The 23,005-nt window shown below is 34.5% G+C and overlaps 1 protein-coding gene across 1 annotated transcript in view; it reads right to left on the reverse strand.

Annotated features, from left to right (window-relative positions):
- Nucleotides 1–23,005, reverse strand: part of CCDC39 (coiled-coil domain 39 molecular ruler complex subunit) — a 36,752-nt gene that overhangs the window by 6,114 nt on the left and 7,633 nt on the right. The window contains exons 4-14 of the mRNA XM_054580955.1: nt 21,773–21,931; nt 20,921–21,013; nt 20,699–20,827; nt 17,629–17,820; nt 15,430–15,533; nt 14,995–15,127; nt 12,141–12,335; nt 11,035–11,199; nt 8,773–8,910; nt 5,551–5,759; nt 3,346–3,469 (exon numbers count right to left, since the gene is read on the reverse strand). Of these exons, the coding sequence (XP_054436930.1) occupies nt 3,346–3,469; nt 5,551–5,759; nt 8,773–8,910; nt 11,035–11,199; nt 12,141–12,335; nt 14,995–15,127; nt 15,430–15,533; nt 17,629–17,820; nt 20,699–20,827; nt 20,921–21,013; nt 21,773–21,931 (1,641 nt within the window). The remainder of the gene's footprint in view (nt 1–3,345; nt 3,470–5,550; nt 5,760–8,772; nt 8,911–11,034; nt 11,200–12,140; nt 12,336–14,994; nt 15,128–15,429; nt 15,534–17,628; nt 17,821–20,698; nt 20,828–20,920; nt 21,014–21,772; nt 21,932–23,005) is intronic.

The raw sequence follows: 23,005 nt of genomic DNA on the forward strand, positions 1-23,005 counted from the left end.
CATTAAGTTGTCAGAATTGAACTGTTTCCTTACAAAGACTAAGAGAAACTTGTAAATGAGTTTTGAAAGGTGCTAGTCCTTCACTGGTTACTGATCACATTTTTCAGTCTGGCTCTTAAGAGTCAAATACTAAAAGGTACAGGGTGGGTAAAAGGGAAAACAAAGCCATGTGTTCCCCATAGACATGAACCTATTGCAGGACCAAAAATGAGGGCTGCTGAAATACCCCCTCTACTTAAGAGTGTGATCTTATCTGGAAACAGGGTCTTTGCAGATGTAGCAAAGTTACCATGAGGTCATTAGGGTGGGCCCTAATTCCATATGACTTGTGTCCTTATAAAAATGGGGCATTTAGACACAGACATTAACAGGGAAGACTGAAGAGACGGGAAAGAGGCATGTGAAAATGAAGGCGGAGATCATGGTGATGCTTCCAAAAGCCAAAGAACACCAAAGGTTGCCAGTAAACCACCAGAAGCACAGGACAGATTCTCCCTCAAGAGCCTTCAGAAGGAACCAACCCTGTTGACACCTTCCTCTCAGGCTTCCAGCCTCCGGAACTGTGAGACAAGAAACTCCTATAATTTAAACTGCCAAGTTTGTAGTACTTTGTTACGGCAGCTTAGCAAACCAATACAAGAGATCAGTAGACTGTAAAGAGAGAAATAGTACATATTTTAGGCTGTGTGGACCATTCCATCTCTGTCAAAACTACTTGTACTTAATACACTGCTACTGTAGCATAAACACAGCCATAGGCAATACATAACTGAGTGAGGCGATACATTGTGTGTATAAAACAAGTGGGCAGCATTTGACCCAGAGTCCGTAATTTGTGTACCCCTGAAATACAACATACAGGATACAGAACAGGGGTTAGCATTGTGACCAAATTTCTCTTCAGTGCTATAAACACATGCATATATATATATACACATTGGGAAAGATCAACTTGGGGGTAACTTAAAGGATATAAAGAAGGGAAAGAATTTTGATCTGACTAAATTCACAACCTAAATCTATCTACCACATTCAAAAACAAAAGTGACAGTTAACTTCTAATGGCAAGTTTAAGTTTTTCCCAGTGGTGAACTGCTGAAAATTTTCGAAGGGTCAAAAATTATGCAAATACAAAATCAATGTGTCAAAGATTTTATTCAACTCATTAATGAGGGAACTAGTAAGATGTTCAGACAAGTTCAAAAGGAGAATTGGGACAGAATATAGAGAGTCAGAAATGCTGAAACAAATTTGCTAAGAGATATGAATCATACATTTTTATGGCAATAAAACATGCTTGGGTTATCTTTCCTACAGAGTATAAGTCAGTTGTATTTTTACTAGCTAAAATTCATTTGCATTTTGGACAAGAATCTTGCTTTAATATCAGTTTTCTACAAGTTAACACCTATCCCTACGGAATTATAAAACAGATCAATAGAAACTCTGTCAAAGGTGTACCTTCCTACAGAATCAGATAATCCCTGCAGGGTCCACAGGAAAATGCTAAGTCTGCAGTCACCAAGCGGTGGCATCATTGCACACCCACTGATTGCTTTTCCGATTTTTCAGGCCATGGATAATTTTGCTCAACATAAGACACATTAAGTTTAGTTATAAAGAAAGTTTCATTTTTACACATTTGGCACATGTGAAATGTTATGTACAAAACAAGTAAGTATGCTATACAATGAAAAATGTGAATAACTAGTAAGCTGTGGACCCTGGAGAAGGGAAGCGTGGCATCAGGAAATAGAGAAGTGTAGGATAGTCTTGGTTCATTTAACACACTGGCATTTATTCAGCACCTTCACTGAACCAAAGGAATACTGCTCTCGGAAAATGTGCCTGTTTTCCTGAGAAGTGGATTATTACTACTAATAACAACAACAGTGATGATAGCTAACTTTTATTGAGGGCTTATTTTGTTCCAGGCACTGTCTTAAGAGCTTATATATATATTTCTCACTCTTGCAACAAAAGTAACTATCATCATTTTGCAAGTGTTGCAAGTGAGGAAACTAAGGCTCCAAGTGGTTACATAACTTATTCAAAGTCACCTGCCTAGTTGGTGACAGAATAAAGACATCGACAAAGACACTCTAACACTAGTGCTTTTAGGTAACTCATCACAGCCCTTGGTAGAGAAACTTAGCTGGACCTGCAACATCTAACTTCTTCCCAACGCTTTACAAGCTAGAGCACACCTCTCACCCCCGGGGAACTCTCAAACCCCAAGAAGGGGAAAGTCCTGTTAATATTGGGCAGAACCCTGCAGTACCACAGGCTGATGAGTTATAAAAAGGGTCTGACAACTGAGACTCATTTCTTATACAGATCAGGTAGGACTTCCTGAGGTAAAGTGGCAGGATGTCACACTTAGCGATGCGTTAGGAGCAGCCTCCAGGGCTACAGTAAGAAACTTGGCAGACTGTGTGATGTAAGTCCAAATGGAGGGAGCGCCCACAAAGGCCAGTCTCTAAAGGTGAGAGCCGGGGGGTCTCCTGCCTACTCCTATGCATGTATGAGGCAGGAAGAGTGAGTTAAAGTCGCAATTTCCATTCCTCCTTTGTCATGTTTTGAACAACTAGCGAAACTTCTCTGTAAAGGAAATCATACCTGTTTAGGGGTTTGTTTTTTTTTTACATGAAAAGATGACTATATTCAGGAAGGGAATTACATCCAATTCCTAATCACTTCTTTATTTTCCATTATGGATTCCTAGGTAAATAGAACCATGTGGTAGCAGACAGCTCTCAAACATCATAAAGAACAGGGCAGAGTCACCTGTTTAGTTTATCTCCCACCTAATATGAAGGAAAGGGACAGCCTCTCTTCCTCTCTCAGCATCTGCCATACCAGGACTGCAGCGGTAAACTGGAGAGTAAGATTTCAGAAGTGGTAGGAATCCAGGTGACGCTAAGGTCAAGGGGGTGTGGCCAAGTGAGTGGGAGGCTATAGTGAAGTAAAAGCTTTGAGCCTGAAGTGTTGAGCAGATTGTCACACGTATGCTAAATACACCCGGAGTGATAGTAGGTCTCAGGGTAAAAGAGATTATGAATCTTGAATAAATGAGGGAAAATGACAGGACACAAAGACGGTTAAAAAAAAAGTGTCAAAGTAGTGCCCCAGACCTCTCAGTGACCTCACAGGCAGGAGGTGTATAACTAACAGCGCTTCAGTATTTCCATTAGCAACTAATGTTTTATGGCCCTAATTAAGTGCAATAGCTACCACAGTGCTCTAACATTTTAAATTTCATGGCAAAAAAAAAAAAAGCTATTCTGGTTGTTAACCAAGAAAGGATACTTCATTCTATCACAAGCGTAAATCGATTAAGAGTACCTTTATTACATAATAGGCCTGTGTCTTCTCCTCTTCTCCTTCAGGGGGCAGCATAACAACAGTAAGAATTTCATATCTGCTCTTCAGCTTATCAATTTTACTTAGCCGCTCATGAAACTCAGCACTAATATGGGAAGAAAGAAAAACACTGGAAAACAAATACTTTTTTTAAAGGAGTATAGTGTTCCTATAAGAGACATTTGTGTTTGTGTTACTACTCTACTGAGATTAAATATGTTCTCACTTTTCAGTTTTGTAATTCAGAGTGAAGGGCCTCAGATTTCACCCTGTTTGAAAGGTAACATATTAGCCTGCCAGTTTCGTAGGTGCTGGCGGAAGACACAAGGTTCCTGGGTCAGAGGAAAAGAGCTTCTTGTTTACATTGGTTCCTCTTGCTCCCAAATTACCATGCGGGCGAGGAGGGGCTCAGAGGAATGCTGCACTCACAGTAGGTGTGTATGACAACTGAGGAACCTCAGGCTTAGGCAATCTAAATACTTTATAATAGGAAATAAGCAAATATACCTAACCTTTTCTCCAGAGGGAGATAATCAGTACCTCTGGATTCTGAGACTGTTCACTATCCAAACATCTTTTAAATGATAATCTTAATGCAAATCAAAACTGCAATGAAATATCACCTCGACCCTTTGGGAGGGCTACTATCAAAGAAACAAAAAAATAAAGTATTGGCAAGGATGTGAAGAAAAATGAAACCCCTAAGCACTGCTGTTGGGACTCTATAATGGTGTGACCATTATGGAAAACAAAAAACTAAAAATAGCATATGATCCAGCAATCTCACTTTTGAGTATATATCCAAAAGAATTAAAAAAGATTCTTGAAGAAATATCTGCACAGTGTTCATAGCAGAATTATTCACAATAGTCAGGTGGAAGCAACCCAAATGCCATAGACAGAGGAATGAATAAATAAAATGTAGTGTATACATACAAGGAAATATTATTCAGACTTAAAAAGTGAATTTTGTCACATGTTACATGAATGAAACTTGAGGACATTACGCTAAGTAAAATAAGTCAGTCACAAAAAGATAAATATTGGAATAAGTAGACATAACTTTAATAACCTGATAACTTACAAGGGCTGTAGAAAAAGGAGAGTTATGAGCATAGATGAAAAATTGCATAAAAATATTACCCCAAAAAACTATATGTATACAAAATACAATACATGACAGACAGGCTTAGTTTATTTCAGAAACATATGGCTGTTTAACTTTGAAAAATCAATCAACATATTTAATTATATTAACAGATTCAAGTAGCTATGCATCAATGCATGCAGAAAAAGCACGTAAGAAAGTTCAACATCAACTTCAGATTAAACAGATTAAAATAATCTCTAGACAAAGAATGAAAATATGTGGGAACACCCTAATATTATAAAGAGCAGCTCAAAAAAGCTTACCACAGCAAACTTCATGCTTAATGATCAAGCAGTGAAAACTTTCCCTTTGATTTCAGGCACGAGACAAGGGTGCCTGCCGTCACCACTGCTGTTCAGCAGTGAACTGGAGGTTAGACAACAAGAGCCATGGCGCAAGGAAAGGGTATAAAGATTGAAAAGGGATGCAGAAAAAGTTATTTGCAAATGATTGAGTAAAATACATAGATTATGTACATAACATACATAGAAGTTGATCTAATCTACAATTAGATCAGTTACTAGAATTAATAAGAGTTTAAGCAAGGTTGCCGGATACTTAATAGACAGAAATCAACTGTATTGTCATATTCCAGCAACAAACGAGAAATGAAATGTTTTAAAAGGAGATAACACTGACAGTGACATTAGAAAATTAACATGTAGCCAGGAAAAAAATCTCATAAAAGATATGCAAGATCTCTAGGGAAAATTTACTTCAATGAACAGTTATTAGGTATCCATAAGGGAAAACATGTTAATGAACCCTTACACAAACCATACAAAAAATCAGTTCCAAGGGAATTAATGATCTTAGTGTTAAAGGGAAAATGTAAAGAAAGAGGAGTTAGCTGAAAGAAAAAGGAAAAAAGCACAGGTTTATGGCTAAAATACATCCCATATATTATATTAAAAGGTTTTTCAAACGAATAAGAAAAAGATGGACATCCAAGGGGGTAGGGGGAGGAGTCAGTTCTTCTGGCATCACCCTTATGTTTTCAAAATTCATTAGCAGTATGTGAAAATTCTCATTATTACCTTATGTTTTGCCGTTCTTGATCAACATATCTTATTTGTGATGCAAGCATTGTTTTGTGAACCTTAATTTCTTCAGTTCGTTCTTCCATAGCTGTTTGTAATTGCTGTTTTCTTTTTTCCAGAGAAAGAACTTCTTCTGCTTTACTGTGAAGCATTTCACGAGTACGTTTAACTTCAAGTTTTAAAAGATTGTCTTCTATCATCAAATCCTATCAACAACATTATCAAATATTGAAATAACTATTTTTATACCCAAACACATTTTTCTTTATTATTGCTACAAAAGTCATACTTGAAAATATAACTTTTTTTAATTTGACCATTGACCAAGATATATTAACTAAGGTTAAACTTTGATTGTTGAACTGAAAGGAAAAGAAATCAACAGAGACAAGAGGGAAGGAGGGAGCGGGGGCGGGGAAAAGGAAGGGAAGGGGAAAGTCAAGGAACATATAGCAAGGTCTCATGGACAAAACCAAAGGGGAAGAGCTGAGGGAGGGAAGGAGGGAGGGGGCAAGGGAAAGTGGTGGGGGGTAGACAGAGGCAAATGTATTTGAAAAAATAAATTAAAATAAAAAAACTAAAAAAAAAAAACAAGCAAAAAAAAACACTTTGATTGTTGAGTCATGACTCTGGCTTTTATTTTTTCCTCTTCCTTTCTTTCCTTTTCATTTATTTAAAAAACAAAAAAACAATTTGTGGCTATTCCAAGTCTTTATTATAATTCAATCTTAAATTCAAGTTTTGCTAGGAAAAAAAAGGCATAGTGTTCCTAAAATTGTGACTTAAAGTATATAAATCCCTATAAATGAGCATTTTTATATTCTAAACTAAATCTCACAAAATAATGTGTATATAAATGTGTAAACAATTCTATCATGAGAAGAAAATTGGTAAAGAGTACACAAATAATTTTCAGAATAGAAAGCCCAAAAACAAACACTCCAGAATATAATATTTTACTATTTCAAAAATATAGTTTTTTGGTTAGAGAAAAGATTATATCCCTACATTTCATGTGCACCAAAAATAAATTCTAGATGAATGAAAAAACTTAATTCAAGAGATAAAACCAATGTAGCTACTTGAAAAAGTAAACATTTCTTTGATTTTTAGTGTGACAAAGAAGTTTCTAAGCACTAAAATTATACAGGGGAAAGCACTTAAGTATTTGATGTTTAAAAAGTTTTTAATGTCAACTCTTTCCAAAAATTCAAGAGGAAGGATGACTCCCAAGCTAATTTTATAGGCCAGCATTATCCTAATTCCAAATGAGATAGACACTACAAAAAAATGAAAATTGTAGGCCAATATCCCTGATGGACATAGGTGCTAAAATCCTCAACAAAATATTAGCAAACCGAATACAGCAATACATCAAAAAGATCATACACCACAATCAAGTGGGATTTATTCCAGGAATGCAAGCTTGGGATGATATTCACAAATCAGTAAATGTAATACACCACATAAAATGAACAATAAAAACCTCGTGATCATATTAATAGATGCAGAAAATGCATTTGATAAAATCCAGCATCCATTTATGATAAAAACTCCCAGCAAGTGGGAATAGAGAGAATGTAACTAAACATAACAGAGGCCATATATGACAAATCCATTGCCATCATCATACTCAATGGGCAAAAACTACAAGCTCTTAAGATCAGGAACAAAACAGGAATGTCTGCTTTCACCTCTCTTATTCAACATAGTACTGGAAGTCCTAGCTACAGCAATCAGACAAGATGAAGAAATAAAAGGCATCCAAATTGGAAAGAAGTAAAACTGTCTTTATTATATATGACATAATACTGTACATAGAGAACCCTAAAGGGTCCGCCAAAAAACTATTAGAACTGATAAATGAATTCAGTAAAGTAGCAGGATACAAAATACCCAGAAATCAGTTGCATTTTTATATGCCAATAATGAACTATCAGAAAGGGAAATTAAGAAAACAAATCACATTTACAATTGCTTCAGAAAGAACAAAATACCTAGGAATAAACCTAACCAAAAATGTAAAAGACCTGTACTTGGAAAATTATAAGACACTGAAGAAAGAAACTGAAGAAGGTACAAATAAGTAGAAGCACATACAGTGTTCATGGATAGGAAGAATTAACATCATTAAAATGTCCATGCTATCCAAAGCAATCTATAGATTCAACACAACTCCTAGCAAGATACCAAAGATTTCACATAACTAGAACAAATATTTCAAAAATTATATGGAACTACAAAAGGGTCCACATAGCAACAGTGATCCTGAGAAAGAAGAACAAAGTTGTAGGAATCACGCTATCTAATATCCAACTATACTATAAGGCCTTAGTAATCAAAAGAGCAAAAATTTAAAGACAAATGGAAAAATACTGCCACCATTTATGATAGTTAATATTTTTATATATGAAGATCTTTTGCAAAGCAATTTAAAAATATAAACTCCTAATGGAAATATGGACCAAGAACATAAACTAAAAAATCAAAAAAAATTATGAAACACAGTATAATAAAAAAATGTTTTAAACATTTGTATTTAAACATAAATATTTAAAATTGTATGTAATGTTTAAACACAAAATATTTCCAAATGTCACCAATTTTTAAAATGCAGGCTAAAACAATGAAATACCATGTTAGATCATAAAATTGACAACAATATTATAAACTATAAGATCTAGCTTTGGGGGTAGTGAGTAAAATAGAAGGTTCACACACTGCAACTGGGAGTATTAATTTAACCCTCTAGAAGACAATTTGGCTTAAAAATCGTTTCAAGACACTGAAAATATTCATTCTTTTTGAACTTTAATGATATAGCTAGAGATTTATCCTAAGGAACTAATTGAACAACTGTACAATGATACATGTGCATAGAACATACAATACTACTAAAATAGCCAAACACTGGAAACAAACACAAATTAAAAAAATAGGAGATGGCTAAATAAATTACAGTAACTTCATGCAATAGACTGTAGGAGGACTCCAAAAATATTTTTAAGGATATTTAACATTTTGGAAACATATACTATATAGTAATCAATTTTAAATACAATATATAATGCCAATTTTCTTTAAGATTGGAAAGAAATACTTTTATACTGTTCATCTTGAGTACAGTAACTTATTGTGTAAATTTCTGTTTTTAATTTTTTCTATAATTAGCAGGAAAATGTGGTTTTTATTATCATATACAATATGATTTTCTTGTACCTGTTTAAAAGCTTTAACTTTAATGAGTTCCTTCTCTGATCTGTCATTGAAAAGGTTTAGTTCATTTATTTTGTTCGTGAGAGACTCCTTTTCATCACAATTTTTACTGTTTGACTTCTTGAATAAATAAAGATCGTTCTGTAAAAAGGTAAAAAGGCACATAAATATAATTTTAAATAACAATATTAAACACATATTATTAAACACCTTACATTAAATTACATGCTCCATTAAATATAATAATTGAATTTTTAAAAACCTTATTCTTCATGCTCTAACATCTCTAATACAATATACATGGATATTCCCATAAATTTTTTTTTCATTTTTATCATCGACTGATTTTTTGGGTTTAGTTTAAGTATACATGGTTACTGTTCAACCTGAATTCTTGGGTGATCACCGTTTATGGGAAGAAATAGGAAAGGGGAGCCCAAGCTTTGGTTCAATACATGGCTCACCTTCTACAGTTCATTATTTGATTCAGCCTAAGTCCCAGGAGGTAAAAATATTAACTGTATTCTTTTTTGTACAGTTAATGTTTTTACCTTCTTCCTTCCCTCCTCTGTCTTTCTCATTGCCTGTATGTCTCTGAAGTATCAAGACCTAGGACTGCAGCAAGACAGTAAGAAGAGGAATTTTGCATAAATATATGATTTTATAAAACTAACTTTAAGAACAAAAAATTAAATTTAAGGTGAATTTCAACCAGAAGAAATTAATTTCTACTATGCAAAATAAGAGCTGGAGTGGCACGGGAGAGGAAACACAGGGTGACTTTACAACCCGATGCTACCAGTGAGGGCAACCTTCATTAGGAGGGTAATTAGCGTCAATATCTTTAAAAATTAACTTGCATTTCTATTAATTTCTCTATATTAAAACCAGAGTTAGACGAGGCATAAGTATAGCCAACTACATAATGGACAGAGCCCCAGCACAGATCAAGAGGGAACACTAGAACCATCCCCGTGCAGCAAAACACACGTGGGTCAAGAAGCACGTTCCGATACACAGCTCTGCCTTCTCATGTTTCTATAGCATTAGTATTCTCATACTCTGTGTAATTAAAACAATACCATTTATTGAGTACCTGCTAAAAAGCAATGTGTTAAGATGTAAATTGCTTGTAATTCTCCCAAATGCCCTAAAATAATATCAATTTTTCCCTAGTTTACATGCTCCATTAACTATAATAATTGAATTTTTAAATTTTTAAATAGATGAGTAAATTAGGGCTCAGAAAAGTTGAAATAGGAGTGGTATAACCCTGACATTCAAAACTAATTCTTTCTGTTTCCAAAACATGTGCTCTTTGCTACTAAACCAAGGAAACAGTTAAAAATATATTTCATCACGCTGCTCCAAATCAAAATTTTGTCATCATAAAATAAAATGTGTTCTATTGTAAGAAAAGTGAATAATAGCTCCCTTTCTCCTGTGTTAATTCCAGGCAATTCTTTTTATAGCCACTAGAGGACATTCATCACTAGGCCTTCCCAGCTGTTTAAAAAAACATTTAAACTGTTCGGAGTTCTCACCCATTCGAGCCCATGCTCTCAATCTTTCACTCTTACTCTCCAATTAAACTTTAACCTAGGTATTATATTAGATAGGTTCCCCTGACATAGGTTTTATATTACCATAAATATTTAATATACCTAAATATTAAGAATATTTTTACCTTATTGGCAAAACCAAGTTATTTGAAATATGTAACTGAAATCTTAATAATACCGATAGATGACCCATACAAGAGCATCTTCTTTTAGAGGTCATTTTATACATAAAAGGTAATCAAGTTATTATGGCAGATGCGTAATAGAAAACTGGAATTTTCCAATGTTTTAAATCACTAAGAGTGTTTTGAAGTCATTTAAACCAGGGATCAAATCCTAGCTCCCCATGTATTGTACTAGTTATGTAACTGTGGACAAGTTACTTAATCTGTAAAACAAGTCATATTATCTTCTTCACAAAACATTTATAAGGATTAAATAAAATAAAATACCAAAGGCATGTGATATCTATATATATATAGAAATTAATATATATATGGCATATAGAAAATATATAATCAATGGTAATGTTACGTTTTCATAGTCAAGATAGAAATATGTGTATTAGTTCATATGTTTGTTATATATCTGGGTAGCTTTGCAATCATCTATCCAAAGTAAAGTCTTAGGAACATGTTCTCTTAAAATAGAATGATTAATGACCAGCATATCTTAAGCATAAGAAGTGTTCTGGATAAGTTACATGAAGCTTCTTGATCTGTGTTTCCAAAAGGCCACATGTAGATTTTTTCTCTTCCAACATCTTTTTAAGTTCAACAATTTTTGCTTCAAGAGCTTTTTTTTCTTCTGAATTAATGTCTCCCTTTAACCGTGACATTCGGCGTTCCATTTGCTGAATGTGAAAATCCTGTTACAGTTTTTAAAAATAAGTTAGTAAGGAGACACAAATGGTGCAAACCATTTCTGTAAATATAAAGACAGAGTAAAGACTTTTCCGAGTTGGCCTTAGTGTCACCGTTTACTAAAGTCACTTTAAACCTTCAATAATTTAGGATAAACATCCTTCTTAACCCTAAAAGGAGAAACAACAACCTATTCTTAAACAACCAGGGTACGTGATAGTGACATATAAGCAATTTGAAAATATAAGAAAATCATATAGGGAGCTGTTTATTGTACTACCATGATGGAGCCTCAGTAAATCCATTGGATATACAAGGACATAAATTTTGAGGGTATAGTTCTTAAGAGATGCAAAAAAAAAATGATATAGTCATAAACTGTTAGCCAAAAAAGGCTCAAAAGTTCTAATGAATTATTTTTAAAATTATGCTTTAGCATTTGTAATTTTGAGAAATGAAAATTATATTAGATGGGAAGATTAAGATGTAGAAAGGGAGGACATTAAGAAACTAATGAGAGAGATCATACAAATAGAAGAAATAAGGAAAACTGAAAAAATAGTTTTAACCTATTAGTCTAGGGATGGGGGTGGGAAAGCCTAAGTCTGCACAACTAAGAATCAGCACAGAGTTCTTCTAAGCTTTGGATGTCCAGCTTGTTCTGTTTTCCTCTGCATTCTGCATTCAGTTGGCCCTGGTTCCTTTAATGCATGGTTCTCCCTTGCTAGAGTTATCTACCCTCTTCCCTGTCTATTTCAGATCAAGAAAAAATAGCATTTAAGGCTCTCTCACCCTACTACTGACCTTACATGATATTCCATCTTCAATATCTGTCTATCCCTCCAAGAGTGCTTAGAAATCTTTGTTTTCTCAGAACACACTGCAGTACCTTACATCACAACTATAACAAATCAGTATGGAAGATATTCATAAGAGTAACATCTACCTGACTGTACATAATTTCTTGCTGCTTCAAAGTTTCAAAATCCAGTTTATGTAACTGGTGGTTGAGATGCTTTAGAGAGGAACGGGTACCTTCAATTTCTGATACAATAGCTTTTTCTTTCATTGTCTCAGTTTGTAATTCCTGAATTTTCTTAAATAGCACTTCTTTCACTATTTTCAATTGAACTCCCACTTCCTGATGAAAAGAATAATATTAGTTAATGAAATTATAATACCTTAAAATATTTTATTTTAAAAACAACATAATTTAGGGGCTCATAAAGAACCCTCAACGTTTTAGCCTTTGAGGTATAAAGGCCTTCCCACAATTTTAACAAATCCCCAACATTTCTTATAGTCTATTCTAGTAGACTACAATAGTGGTTTTCTATTCCTGTAATTATGTACCTTCATCTGCCACCTTGTTTCTGCCTTACCCTGGACTTAGAACTTAGCCATTCCACTGGTTTCCTTAGAAAACAAAATATTACACAGCATATAAATTCACAAAGTATATTGATGTCTTGAGGGAGTTACAGGGAGGAAATCACATCACCCAGTCTCCACCTTCTTTGGGTCACTATCCAGTAATGAGCAGGTAAATGTTTAACCACCAGCTTTCCAATAGATGAGAGATTAGGGGGAAGAGGCTGACTTTCATGGTGTAAATACTTCCACTATAGCCAATTTCAAGCTCCTAAAATGATTCCACTAAATGCAGAGTTAGGAAGAGAAACACATTATGCAGTATTTCCATTTTACAATGTAATCTTAAGTAACATCAGAAGCATAGGTAATAGTAAAATAATTTGGAAATGAGGACTGCTGAGTATTTGTTACTTTTGCTTTTAATATAATTTACTTAACTGTAAGTCTATATAATTTAATTTTAATAGTAGCTCTGTCTAGCAGCTAACTTGCAAAATTCTGGAAAACCTATCATTTCTTGTGAGCTGGTCAGGCTGGCCCCAGCACACTACTGGCACTATGTCTAACCCACACGTGTTTCCAGCTGGCCTCCCTCCACATGCAGCCCCACCGGAAGTAGCAGTCAATCCCTATTCTCATGGCTCCTTCCTTATGAGGCAGACCAGTCTTGACCTCAAGGCTTCACAACAAGTGTATTCTAGGCTTCAAATAGATCTACCATGACAAGATGTATTGGAAGTTATCATTTTAAAATGTTGAAGTGATTTCCCTCTGTGCTCTTATACCAGGATTAGCATATTTTCCTTTGGCAACCAGTGAACCTCAATATAAAACAACAGATGTCTGTGACAGGCACATTTAAATGTTCACAAATTGAGAAATATAATCTGATATCATCATATAAAATGCATTATTTTTCATATAACAGACAATTTTCATTGAGTTTAATACCTTCTCAAAGATTGCCTAGCTGTGTTTTCAAGTCAGTGCTTAGTGGTGAATAACACAGTACATCTTGAAAACATACAGGGCTGGGATTTTCCCAAACAAACAAAAAAAAATCCAGCAGCTACATAAATTAAGATAATGAACACAACCCTGCTAGAGCACATTTAATGCAAATACTGCAAACTTATTTTTTTCAAATTGAGCTAATTTCTTCAAAAATGTTACTAGTTTTTCATTCTGTCACCAAAAAGTCTATTTCATATGAATTTCACAGTTTTTACAGATTTCTCATAAGTTCTAGAACTGTCTCATCTCATGTGCTACATAAAATTATGCTCTTAGGAGAAAAAGATAACTTAAAAAAAATAATGTTGGACTCAAACGCCACCCAAGACAAGACTGCAGCATGACTTTGCACACTGTGGAAGCCAATTCTCTCCAAACAGAAGTGGAACCGTCCTTGAAACAAACCTCAACAAATGGGGGGTTTTGCTACCATCTCCAGCTACCCCTCTGCCTCCTCCGATCCCTGCCCCCCAAAAAAAAGGGTTAAACACAAGTAGTGCTCACAGGTTCAGGTCACACAGTCACTTTGAAGTTTTCAAAGAGGAAATGCTGACCCAATCTTTTCCAGTTTCTCAACATTGGCTGTAATGCTACCAACATGCCAAAGAGATTAAGGGGGGGGGGTGCCAGTAGAGTTAGGAAAGTGATAGCATTTAAGAACCCGATTACTGATAAATGATGCCTAACTATAAGAGGTTAAAAAGGCAGTAGTAGCAGATGATGAAGAAATACAAGTAATGAATGTAGACCATTGAGGGGAATTTGATCACAAACAAAAAGAAAGATAGCTATATAGAAATGAATTGTAAAACAAGGGCACCTTTTCAAGGTACATTCGCAATATAGGAACATAAATATATGAATGACAAGCAGGAACATGGACACAGCAGGCATTGGGGAAGCATGGAATCTAAGGTACAGGGCTACCTTCAAAAGACAGCATCAGCCCTGGCTGGTGTGGCTCAGTGGACTGAGCACCAGCCTGTGAACCAAAAGGTCACAGGCTGGATTCCCAGCCAGGGCCCATGCCACAGCCAGGGCTGTGGGCCAGGTCCTCCGCTGGGAGCGCAGGGGAGGCAACCACTCCATGCATATCACACACTGATGTTGCTCTCCCTCTCTTCCTCCCTCCCTTCCCCTCTCTCTAAAAATAAATAAAGTCTTTAAGAAAAAAAAAAACATCAAAATTTAATGCTGAAAACAGAGCAATTGGAGAATTAGGAGCATAAGACAGCAGGTCACCAAGAGCCTCAAAAGCAATAAAAAGAGAACCAACAATGCTCATTATAAATGTGATCACCCCAGAAAGCAGAGCTTCTTAAAAGACTGTCTACTCTTCTGATCTCAAAAGTCTAATTAATTGACTACTGCTTAATTCGCTGTGATTTTTTTAAATTGAAACTAAACTTTACCTTTACACTTTTGTCCTCCTCCTTTAGCATATCTTCCAAATTGGTAGCTTTCTCTTCTGCTGACATAGTTTTCTCAGTTATCGCCTTTAATTTGTTTTTGGCAATCTCATTATAATTTTTAATTTTATATAACCTAGAGAGGGTTTATGAGGACAAAACAGAAAACATGTCTAAAGGTATTTAATAGAAACAAATAAGAAATAGTTTGTCCAATGATTTCTTCATAGAACTTGAAGGTTTCTTTAACCATAAACCTTTTTATTACCAATACATATTTAATGAGCCATAACAATATTGCTCCTGAGCCTTTGTGATGAAAACCCTGGGAAATTTTTTAACTTAGTAAGTTCAATATTATAGTTATTTAATAAAAAATTTTATTTTCCTAGCAATAGTCAAAAACTATAAACATATTTAAATATCTTTTTTTCTTACCTTGTTGTTTCTTCATGAATATCCTTCTTTATTCTGGAAATATGTTTCCTCAGAGCTTCTAAATCACTGGAACTTCTATTCACAGTGGCTTTTAAAGAATCCAGCTATTTATTAGTTAACAGACAGAAATTATATATTTACTCTATATTTTATGAATTAATTTCATTTCCAAAAAGTTTTCTTTGGAACATTTTATGTTCTAACCTTCATCATTCCCATAAACAGTAACCATATTGCTGTAATACATATTAAGTTTTTCTTTTTAATCTAATATTAAGTTTTAAATGACTTGTATAATACTGGCAAATTATAGAGACCCACATATATTTAAAAGACATTAGAGCAAAACTTCACAACATTGGAAGGAAGGGAGAAGAAATTAAAAGAAAAATAACAAGTATTGGTGAGAATGTGGAGAAATTAAACTCTGTTGGTACAGCCACTGTGGAAAACAGTACAGTAATTCTTCAGAAAATTAAAAATCGAATTACCACATGACCCAGAAATTCTGAGGTAACTGTGTACCCATGTTCACTGCAACATTATTCACAACAGCTAACACATGGTAGCAACCCAAATGTCCACAGACAGATAAACAGATAAGCAAAATGTGGTGTATTCATATCATGGAATAGTATCTAGCCTTAAAAAGGAAGGAAATTTTGATATATGCAACAACATGAATGAATCTTGAGGATATTATACTAAGTGAAATAAGCCAGTCACAAAATACTGTATGGTCCACCTACAAAAGAAACTTAAAGTAGTCAAAATCACAGAGACAAAGTAAAATGGTAGCTACCAGGGGCTGGTAGGAGGCAGGAATGCAGAGTTATTGTTAAATGGGTACAGAGTTTCAGTTTTACAAAGGAAAAAATAAGAATTATGAAAAAAAAAAGAATTATGGAGATGGACCGTTGTGATAGTAGCACAACATTAGGAATGTATTTAATACCAGTGAATTTAAAATGATTAAGCTGGTAATTTGTATGTTATGTATATTTTACCACAGTAAAAAAACTGGAGAAAAGAAATGAATGTGCTACAACATGGATGAACCTTGAAAATATTATGTAAGTAAATGAATCCAGACACAAAAGGCCCTATATTATATAATTTCATTTATATGAAATTTCCAAAATAGGCAAATCCACACAGATATAAATTAGATCAGCAGTTGCCAGGGACTGATGGGGGCGGGGCCGGGGGGAAGGAGGGTGACTGCCAATGGGCGTGGGGTTCTTTTTAGAGAGACAAAAATATTCTAATATTAGATGGTGGTGATGTTTGCACAATTCTGTGAACACACTAAAAATCATCAAGCTATACACTTTAAAGAGGTGAATTGTGATGTATGGATTATATCTCAATAAACAAATTATGAATGAAGGCATAAATGAAGCCCTTGCACTCTTTTCTGCAATTGGTTTAAACTTCACAATGTTTAAAAATGAGTTATTAGCAGTGACATTTAGGTTAGGCAAGAAACTTATTTATTTGACTTTCTTAGGATCTTCTGTAATTGTTATCTTTGGGCAGAAGAAAAACCTTTCCTTCTTTATCAGAAATAAAAAGTATAACAACTTGTAGAATAAAATGCTCTACAATATTCCAATTTCCCACCTAAACAACATTAACTTCAGATAACACATAAATTTCATAAAGATTTCTTTATTGCTAACTAAGGAGAATGCAACCTCTCCCTATGGAATAATCTAGTTAGCATGTATACCACAAAAGAAGAACACAAGAGAGGTTTTCTTCTTTCTTAGTCTGTTTCAAGGTATTTGACCACTACATAGTCCTACCGCCAGACTGAAATTTATTCCTTAACAAGATGAGAAACTAGACTTAAACAGGTAGCTCCACCTAGAATTTCAGAGTTAAAACCACCATACATGTCTCACTGGAAAGACACTTCAAGTTATCGTTAACGTCAATATTCACCTTCACATTTTCCCATTTGTCAGTGACAGGCAAGTTGGGCACAGACAAACCTCCAGGGGAGCCCTTCACACGACCTGTCATGTGAATGGCGCCCCTCTGATGCCTTTGCTAATCAGGAGCTCCATCAGAGTATCCTAAAATTTCCACAACTTGAAAAGGTGAAACAAAAAGAACTATAAGGCAATTCCTTAATCAAAAGAAAGGCTTTGTGGTTACTTTTATTTGACATACCAGTCTTTTTAGTTGACATACCTCATCCTTCAACTGATTTCTATTAGCTTCATGATGCTGATATTCCATTCTACATTTTAAAGCTTTACGATCAGCAGCAGAAATCCTTTTCTCATACTCTGCATTATTTCCAATCTCACTTTCCAAAAACTTGATCTTTTCCTTAACCAAATTTTCTTTTTCTCTTATTTCTTGCTTTATTCTTGTTAATGCCTAGGATTTTTAAAAAATGTTAAGTATATGTTTAATATGATGAACAAAACAAAAACTAACAGGAATTTAGTTTTATTTTTCTATTATCATATTTAATATTTATTTTATCAAAACTTCTTAAGAGAATGTTTTTAAGAGAGACTATATTTATATGATTGTATACTTATATGAACTACATACTAAAAATAGTGAGTTCATATTTTTAAAGGTGTCTGTATTTCCTTTCATTTACTTGGCACTTAACTAAAAAGATGAGGAAAATATCAATCTTTTATAAATGAAAGGTGACATCTAAAAAATATAACAGTGTTAAATATTCTTCCACACAGAAAGTTGAATTTCAGTGAAATTTTCCAAATATTTCACAGGACCAGTTTTGTTGTGTGCTTTTTCCATCTTTTGAGAGTAGCATTTTAGCTATTGGCCACGATAGAAATGCCTTCACTCAGCCTTTTTGCTTGTCTTGATTACACAAAATTGAATATACAAAGTAGTAACTGAGATGTGGACAAAGTACTGTGGAAACAAAGAATAAAGTCTACCCAAAAGGAACCTTAAAAGGCATTACTATCTAAGAAGCTTAATTTAGGTCAGGCCTAAAAAGATAAATAGAGATGCGTAAAAACTCCAACGTGGTTAAAGTGCAGGGGTGGGAGGGCAGGGATAGAATGGAGATACATTCAGAAAGGGCAGGTGTACGATGAAAGGGATGCAACTGGAAAAGTTAAAGTTGGAGCCAAACAGTGAAAAAAATCACATTTTCAATTGTCATGTTAAAGAGGGTCAACTTTTGAGCAATGTGGAATGAAGATGATTGTAGAGCTAGGGAATAAAAAGATCATATGCAACATGTTAGATGAATTGAAGGGAGAGGAAAATTTATCCTAATACATTTCTTTCAAGTTTTCCAAAATGAGGTCCCACTAAACAACTAATCCTAGGAGATAGGGTTGGCGGAGGTATGTGATCTGAAATCAGTAGGTTTCAGAAACACTGCATAATAGTGTACACATTAGCATATTCAATGGCTATACATCTGAGATGCACTGCATTTAAAAAATTGTTTAATTTGTTTTATCTAGCATTCCTGAATACTCTCTATAACAATTAGCATTCTATAATTGTAGCATTCTGTATGTTTGCTGCGTTCATTCAACCAAATGACAGGTCAAAAGTTCTTAGGTTTGTATAGGTATATGTCAAATGATTTCTAGAATTTCCTGCCTTATACTGATTTTTCTACTACTTAATCAATGCTTTAATATCTACATCAATGTTCACATTATTTAACAGTGCTATCTATTCACAGTTCAGTTTTCATGTAGGTAATGCCTATAAATAATATCCCAAATTTTTTATACTTGAATAAAAGCATGATAGAAAAATGTTTCTAAATAATGTAAAAGTTTCTTTTTAGAGGCCAATTTCAGGCTCCTGTGGTCAGGCTCCTGCCAAGAAGACACAGGAAGGCAGGAACTGTTCTGGAGGAAAAGGAACAAAAGGATCCAACTCATATTTAATCCCCTAGCGACGTGAACTGGTATCACTGGCTCCCCACAGCTGACTTGCACATCTCTTCCCAGTGCTGTGTTCAGCGGAGCCATGCTGGCATGGAAGCAGTTTCACCACAGAAAGCAGAACTGCTACAGATAGCGAGCCACTGTAGACACTTAGAAGCATACCTCTAAGAGTGGTTAGACACTTAGAAGCATACCTCTAGCTACGGAGCTAGCACCCTCCCTATTCTCCTACAATAGACAGCCAGGAGACGTCAACCCCTAAGTAAGGAAGGAAGGAATCACTGTGACTGACAAGTTGTGTATTCTGCCGAATCGGCAAGCTGCATCAATTCAGCTGTGGGGTTGTATGAGAATTCAACTGCAGATCTGCAATCTTAAATTGGACAGATTGTATTTACACAGAGGAAATAGTCAGGATGTTTGAAAGCAATAAGAAGTCACAACAGAGAAACCAACGTCAGTCAGCGTTAAGAAACAAGAGGAACTCAATAGTTAAGATTGGTTCTCCCTTGTTTCTGTCAGGGAGACATATGCCATTTTGTTAATAAAACGTTGGTCACTTACAGAAATTTAAAACGAAAGAGTAACACACTTGTAAATAACAAGTTGCATAGAGCAAGTAAACTGCATCCAGATAATCAACATTCCTAAGTCAGGGATATGAGCTGCTTGCCAAATGCCTTTCCATGGTCTAGATTCAGACTGTTGACATACCTTCTCATCTGTCTTTTTTCCTTCAATCCCTTCTCCTTGCCAAGTTCCCCTAATTTTCCCATTTTTACCTACCACTATGTCACTTATTAATGAATTCCAAACAAAAAGTTCCAAAGTTTTGGAAAGTAGCAAAAGATGACACTAGTTCTGTATTTAATCAGTGTAGTGCTCCTCCCCTTCCGAGCTTCTACCCCACTATAGGTATCTCAGCTTCAAAAGTGAAACTTGACTGTGGTTCCCGTTTCTTCCCTGACTCTCCCTCCTATCTCTTGGCTCTCTCTAACTCTCATTGCCCTGTATCTACTGTCTACACTGATAGCACACGTTAAATCCAAGGCACCTTAAACAACTGTGTGTAAGTAGGACATTGGTTTTACTGCAATAACATTACCTGTTAGCTTTCTCTTGTTCCGTGTTTCAGAGATGGCAGGGTTTAGCCTTTGTCATAACATCATAAATAATATATATAAAATCACATTTCTAAATGGGTATGGAGTCAGCTTTGAAAAACATTTACCAACACTACTAAATCTCTTACAAAAGTGACTTTCAAATAACAATGTGATTCATGTTTGAAATGAGTTAGTTAAATACAAAAGAGATGAGTACAGCTGAACATTGCAAGGACCAAATAACTACTTTACCAAGGCACAGTTATCAATGTCTCGATCTCTCTTCTGCATCTGTTCTATTGTGTTTTCCCACTGTGTAATGAGTTCTTGTCTTTCATTATGAATCTTACGAAAATCTTGAGCTGCTTTATCCAATTCTAACTGTCAAATAGAGAGCAAATAACATTTCTGTGAATATAAGTGCTTTGGCAAACATCGCTGTGACGATTAAATAAAAATCTTCTCAAAACCAACCTGTGCACTCAGAGTCTCTGTCAGTTCGTTGTCAAGTATCTTTTTTTTCTGATTACCTTCCAAAGTCAGCCTTTCTAATTGGAGAGTCAGTGCCTATGAAATTACATGCAAAAATAAGTCATGATTATCATTTGATTAACTTAAAAGCTGTCAGCATATCTCACACTGAGTATTATATTATAGACATATATTTTATATCTAAAACACCTACAAAATATATATACTTTATTTTTTTTAACCTCAAAGTGCTGCAATCAAATCTCAATTGTTTTTTAAGACTTATAACACATTTTAAAGTATGTTAGGAAAAAGATTAAACAATGTTCCACTTAAAATAATGCATTTGGTATTGTCTATTAGAAAACAGCATGTTTCATAATACTAAAGTATTACCAGATTTCATTACAAGTAAATTTTAAATAATGACTATAATAACATATTAAATAATTAATAGCACTAAGGTCTCAAATAAGCAAAAACTATGTAACACTCAAATTATGATTTAGACCAAACAAGTTTATACCAAACATAGTTCAAGTATAAAACTTTTCTGAAATGCTTTTGAGAACCCTCCTGAACCAGGATTCTTAACCCAGAATCCAGAGATCCCTAAATGGTTAAAGGGCTTCGGAGGATCTAAAAAAAACTTTCAGTAAAATTTTGTAAGTATTTTAATATAATCATTTTCCTAGAGAGGATACTTGGCTTTAATAGATTCTGAAAAGAAACTCTGACCCCCCCCTCCAAAAGTTTAAGAGCTGCTGCTTTAAAATTCTAAGTCTGGCTTTGATAAAAAGGTTGACACACTACAGATTCAGAGAAAACCTAACATTACAATTTCTAATTTCTCACCCTAATTTTATTATCATCTTGTTTTGCATACTTCTGAAGAGTGAAGGCATCGCTGTCTTTGTGAGCTGATTCTTCTAACCAGGCCTCCAGTGCTTGTTGGTCCCAGTTCATTTGACATTTCAAACCATCCAATTTTTGAGTTAATTTAAATATGTTATTCTAATATCCAAAGAGAGGGAATGGGGGAGATTACAAAACATTATTTACTGTACGAACTAAAATAAAATATAATATTGCATACCATACAGAACATATAAAAAAGGGAAGAAGAAATCCTGTCCCTGTATCTGACCTCCAGATGAATATACCACATTTAATTACATAACTAGCATACTTGTATTTTAATTCTTTAGTTGTAAAACAGAGGAGAAATGATTATACGAGGTGAGAAGAGGAGTTGAGCCAAAGTTTGCTTGAAAAGGCTTTAGGGTAGTTCACCCAAAGCAATCTCAATTTCATTCCATCATACCTACCCCGAGGGAATGTGCAATCTTCGTAAAAATAATGCACTTGATACGCTAACTAAAATCCCCTATGCCTAACACAAATCCCCTTCAGCCCCATTTCCAGTCAGATTGCTACCTCTAAGAACCATCTTATACACAAATTATGGAAGCACCTTTAATTGAAATAAATATGCAGTTAAGAAGATAAAAATATTTCTGTTCATGTATTCATTTAACAAATCTAGATTCATAAAAGAAAATTGATGAATATACAAATACAAATCAATAAAATATGTATGTGTACACTCTCCCTTCCTTTCTCCCTAAAATCAATAAGCATATCCTTGGCTAAGGATTACAAAAATATATGTATGTGTGTATGTATACATATACATATGTATGTATACATTTCCATATTCATATGCATATGTAAAGAGAATCAAATTTGGAAAGAGTGCCCAAATCAAGTAACTAAAAACTAAGGAGAAGAAAAAAATAGGTATAGTAGTTTAATAATATTCACAAGCTGATAAGTTAATATGAAAGGTAAAAATTTTGAATAAAGAATAAAATTCAATATTAGATGATTTTTTTTAAATGAAGCTTTTAAAAATGTATCACTTATAAATAAATTATGCCTAGTATTATATAACAGGCAACCAACATGGGACTTTGCACATAGTAAGGCTCAGTGAGTACTTGGTAAATGAATATGGGAAAAATACATGTAACACTGTCATTGTTCTATTCAAATCACGGTTCCATTTGCCTTTTATTGCCCAAGAAA

The sequence above is a fragment of the Pteronotus mesoamericanus genome, unplaced genomic scaffold (genome assembly GCF_021234165.1).
Source record: "Pteronotus mesoamericanus isolate MK-2021 breed Mesoamerican mustached bat unplaced genomic scaffold, CSHL_Meso_final contig_116, whole genome shotgun sequence".
In the NCBI taxonomy this organism is placed as follows: domain Eukaryota; kingdom Metazoa; phylum Chordata; class Mammalia; order Chiroptera; family Mormoopidae; genus Pteronotus; species Pteronotus mesoamericanus.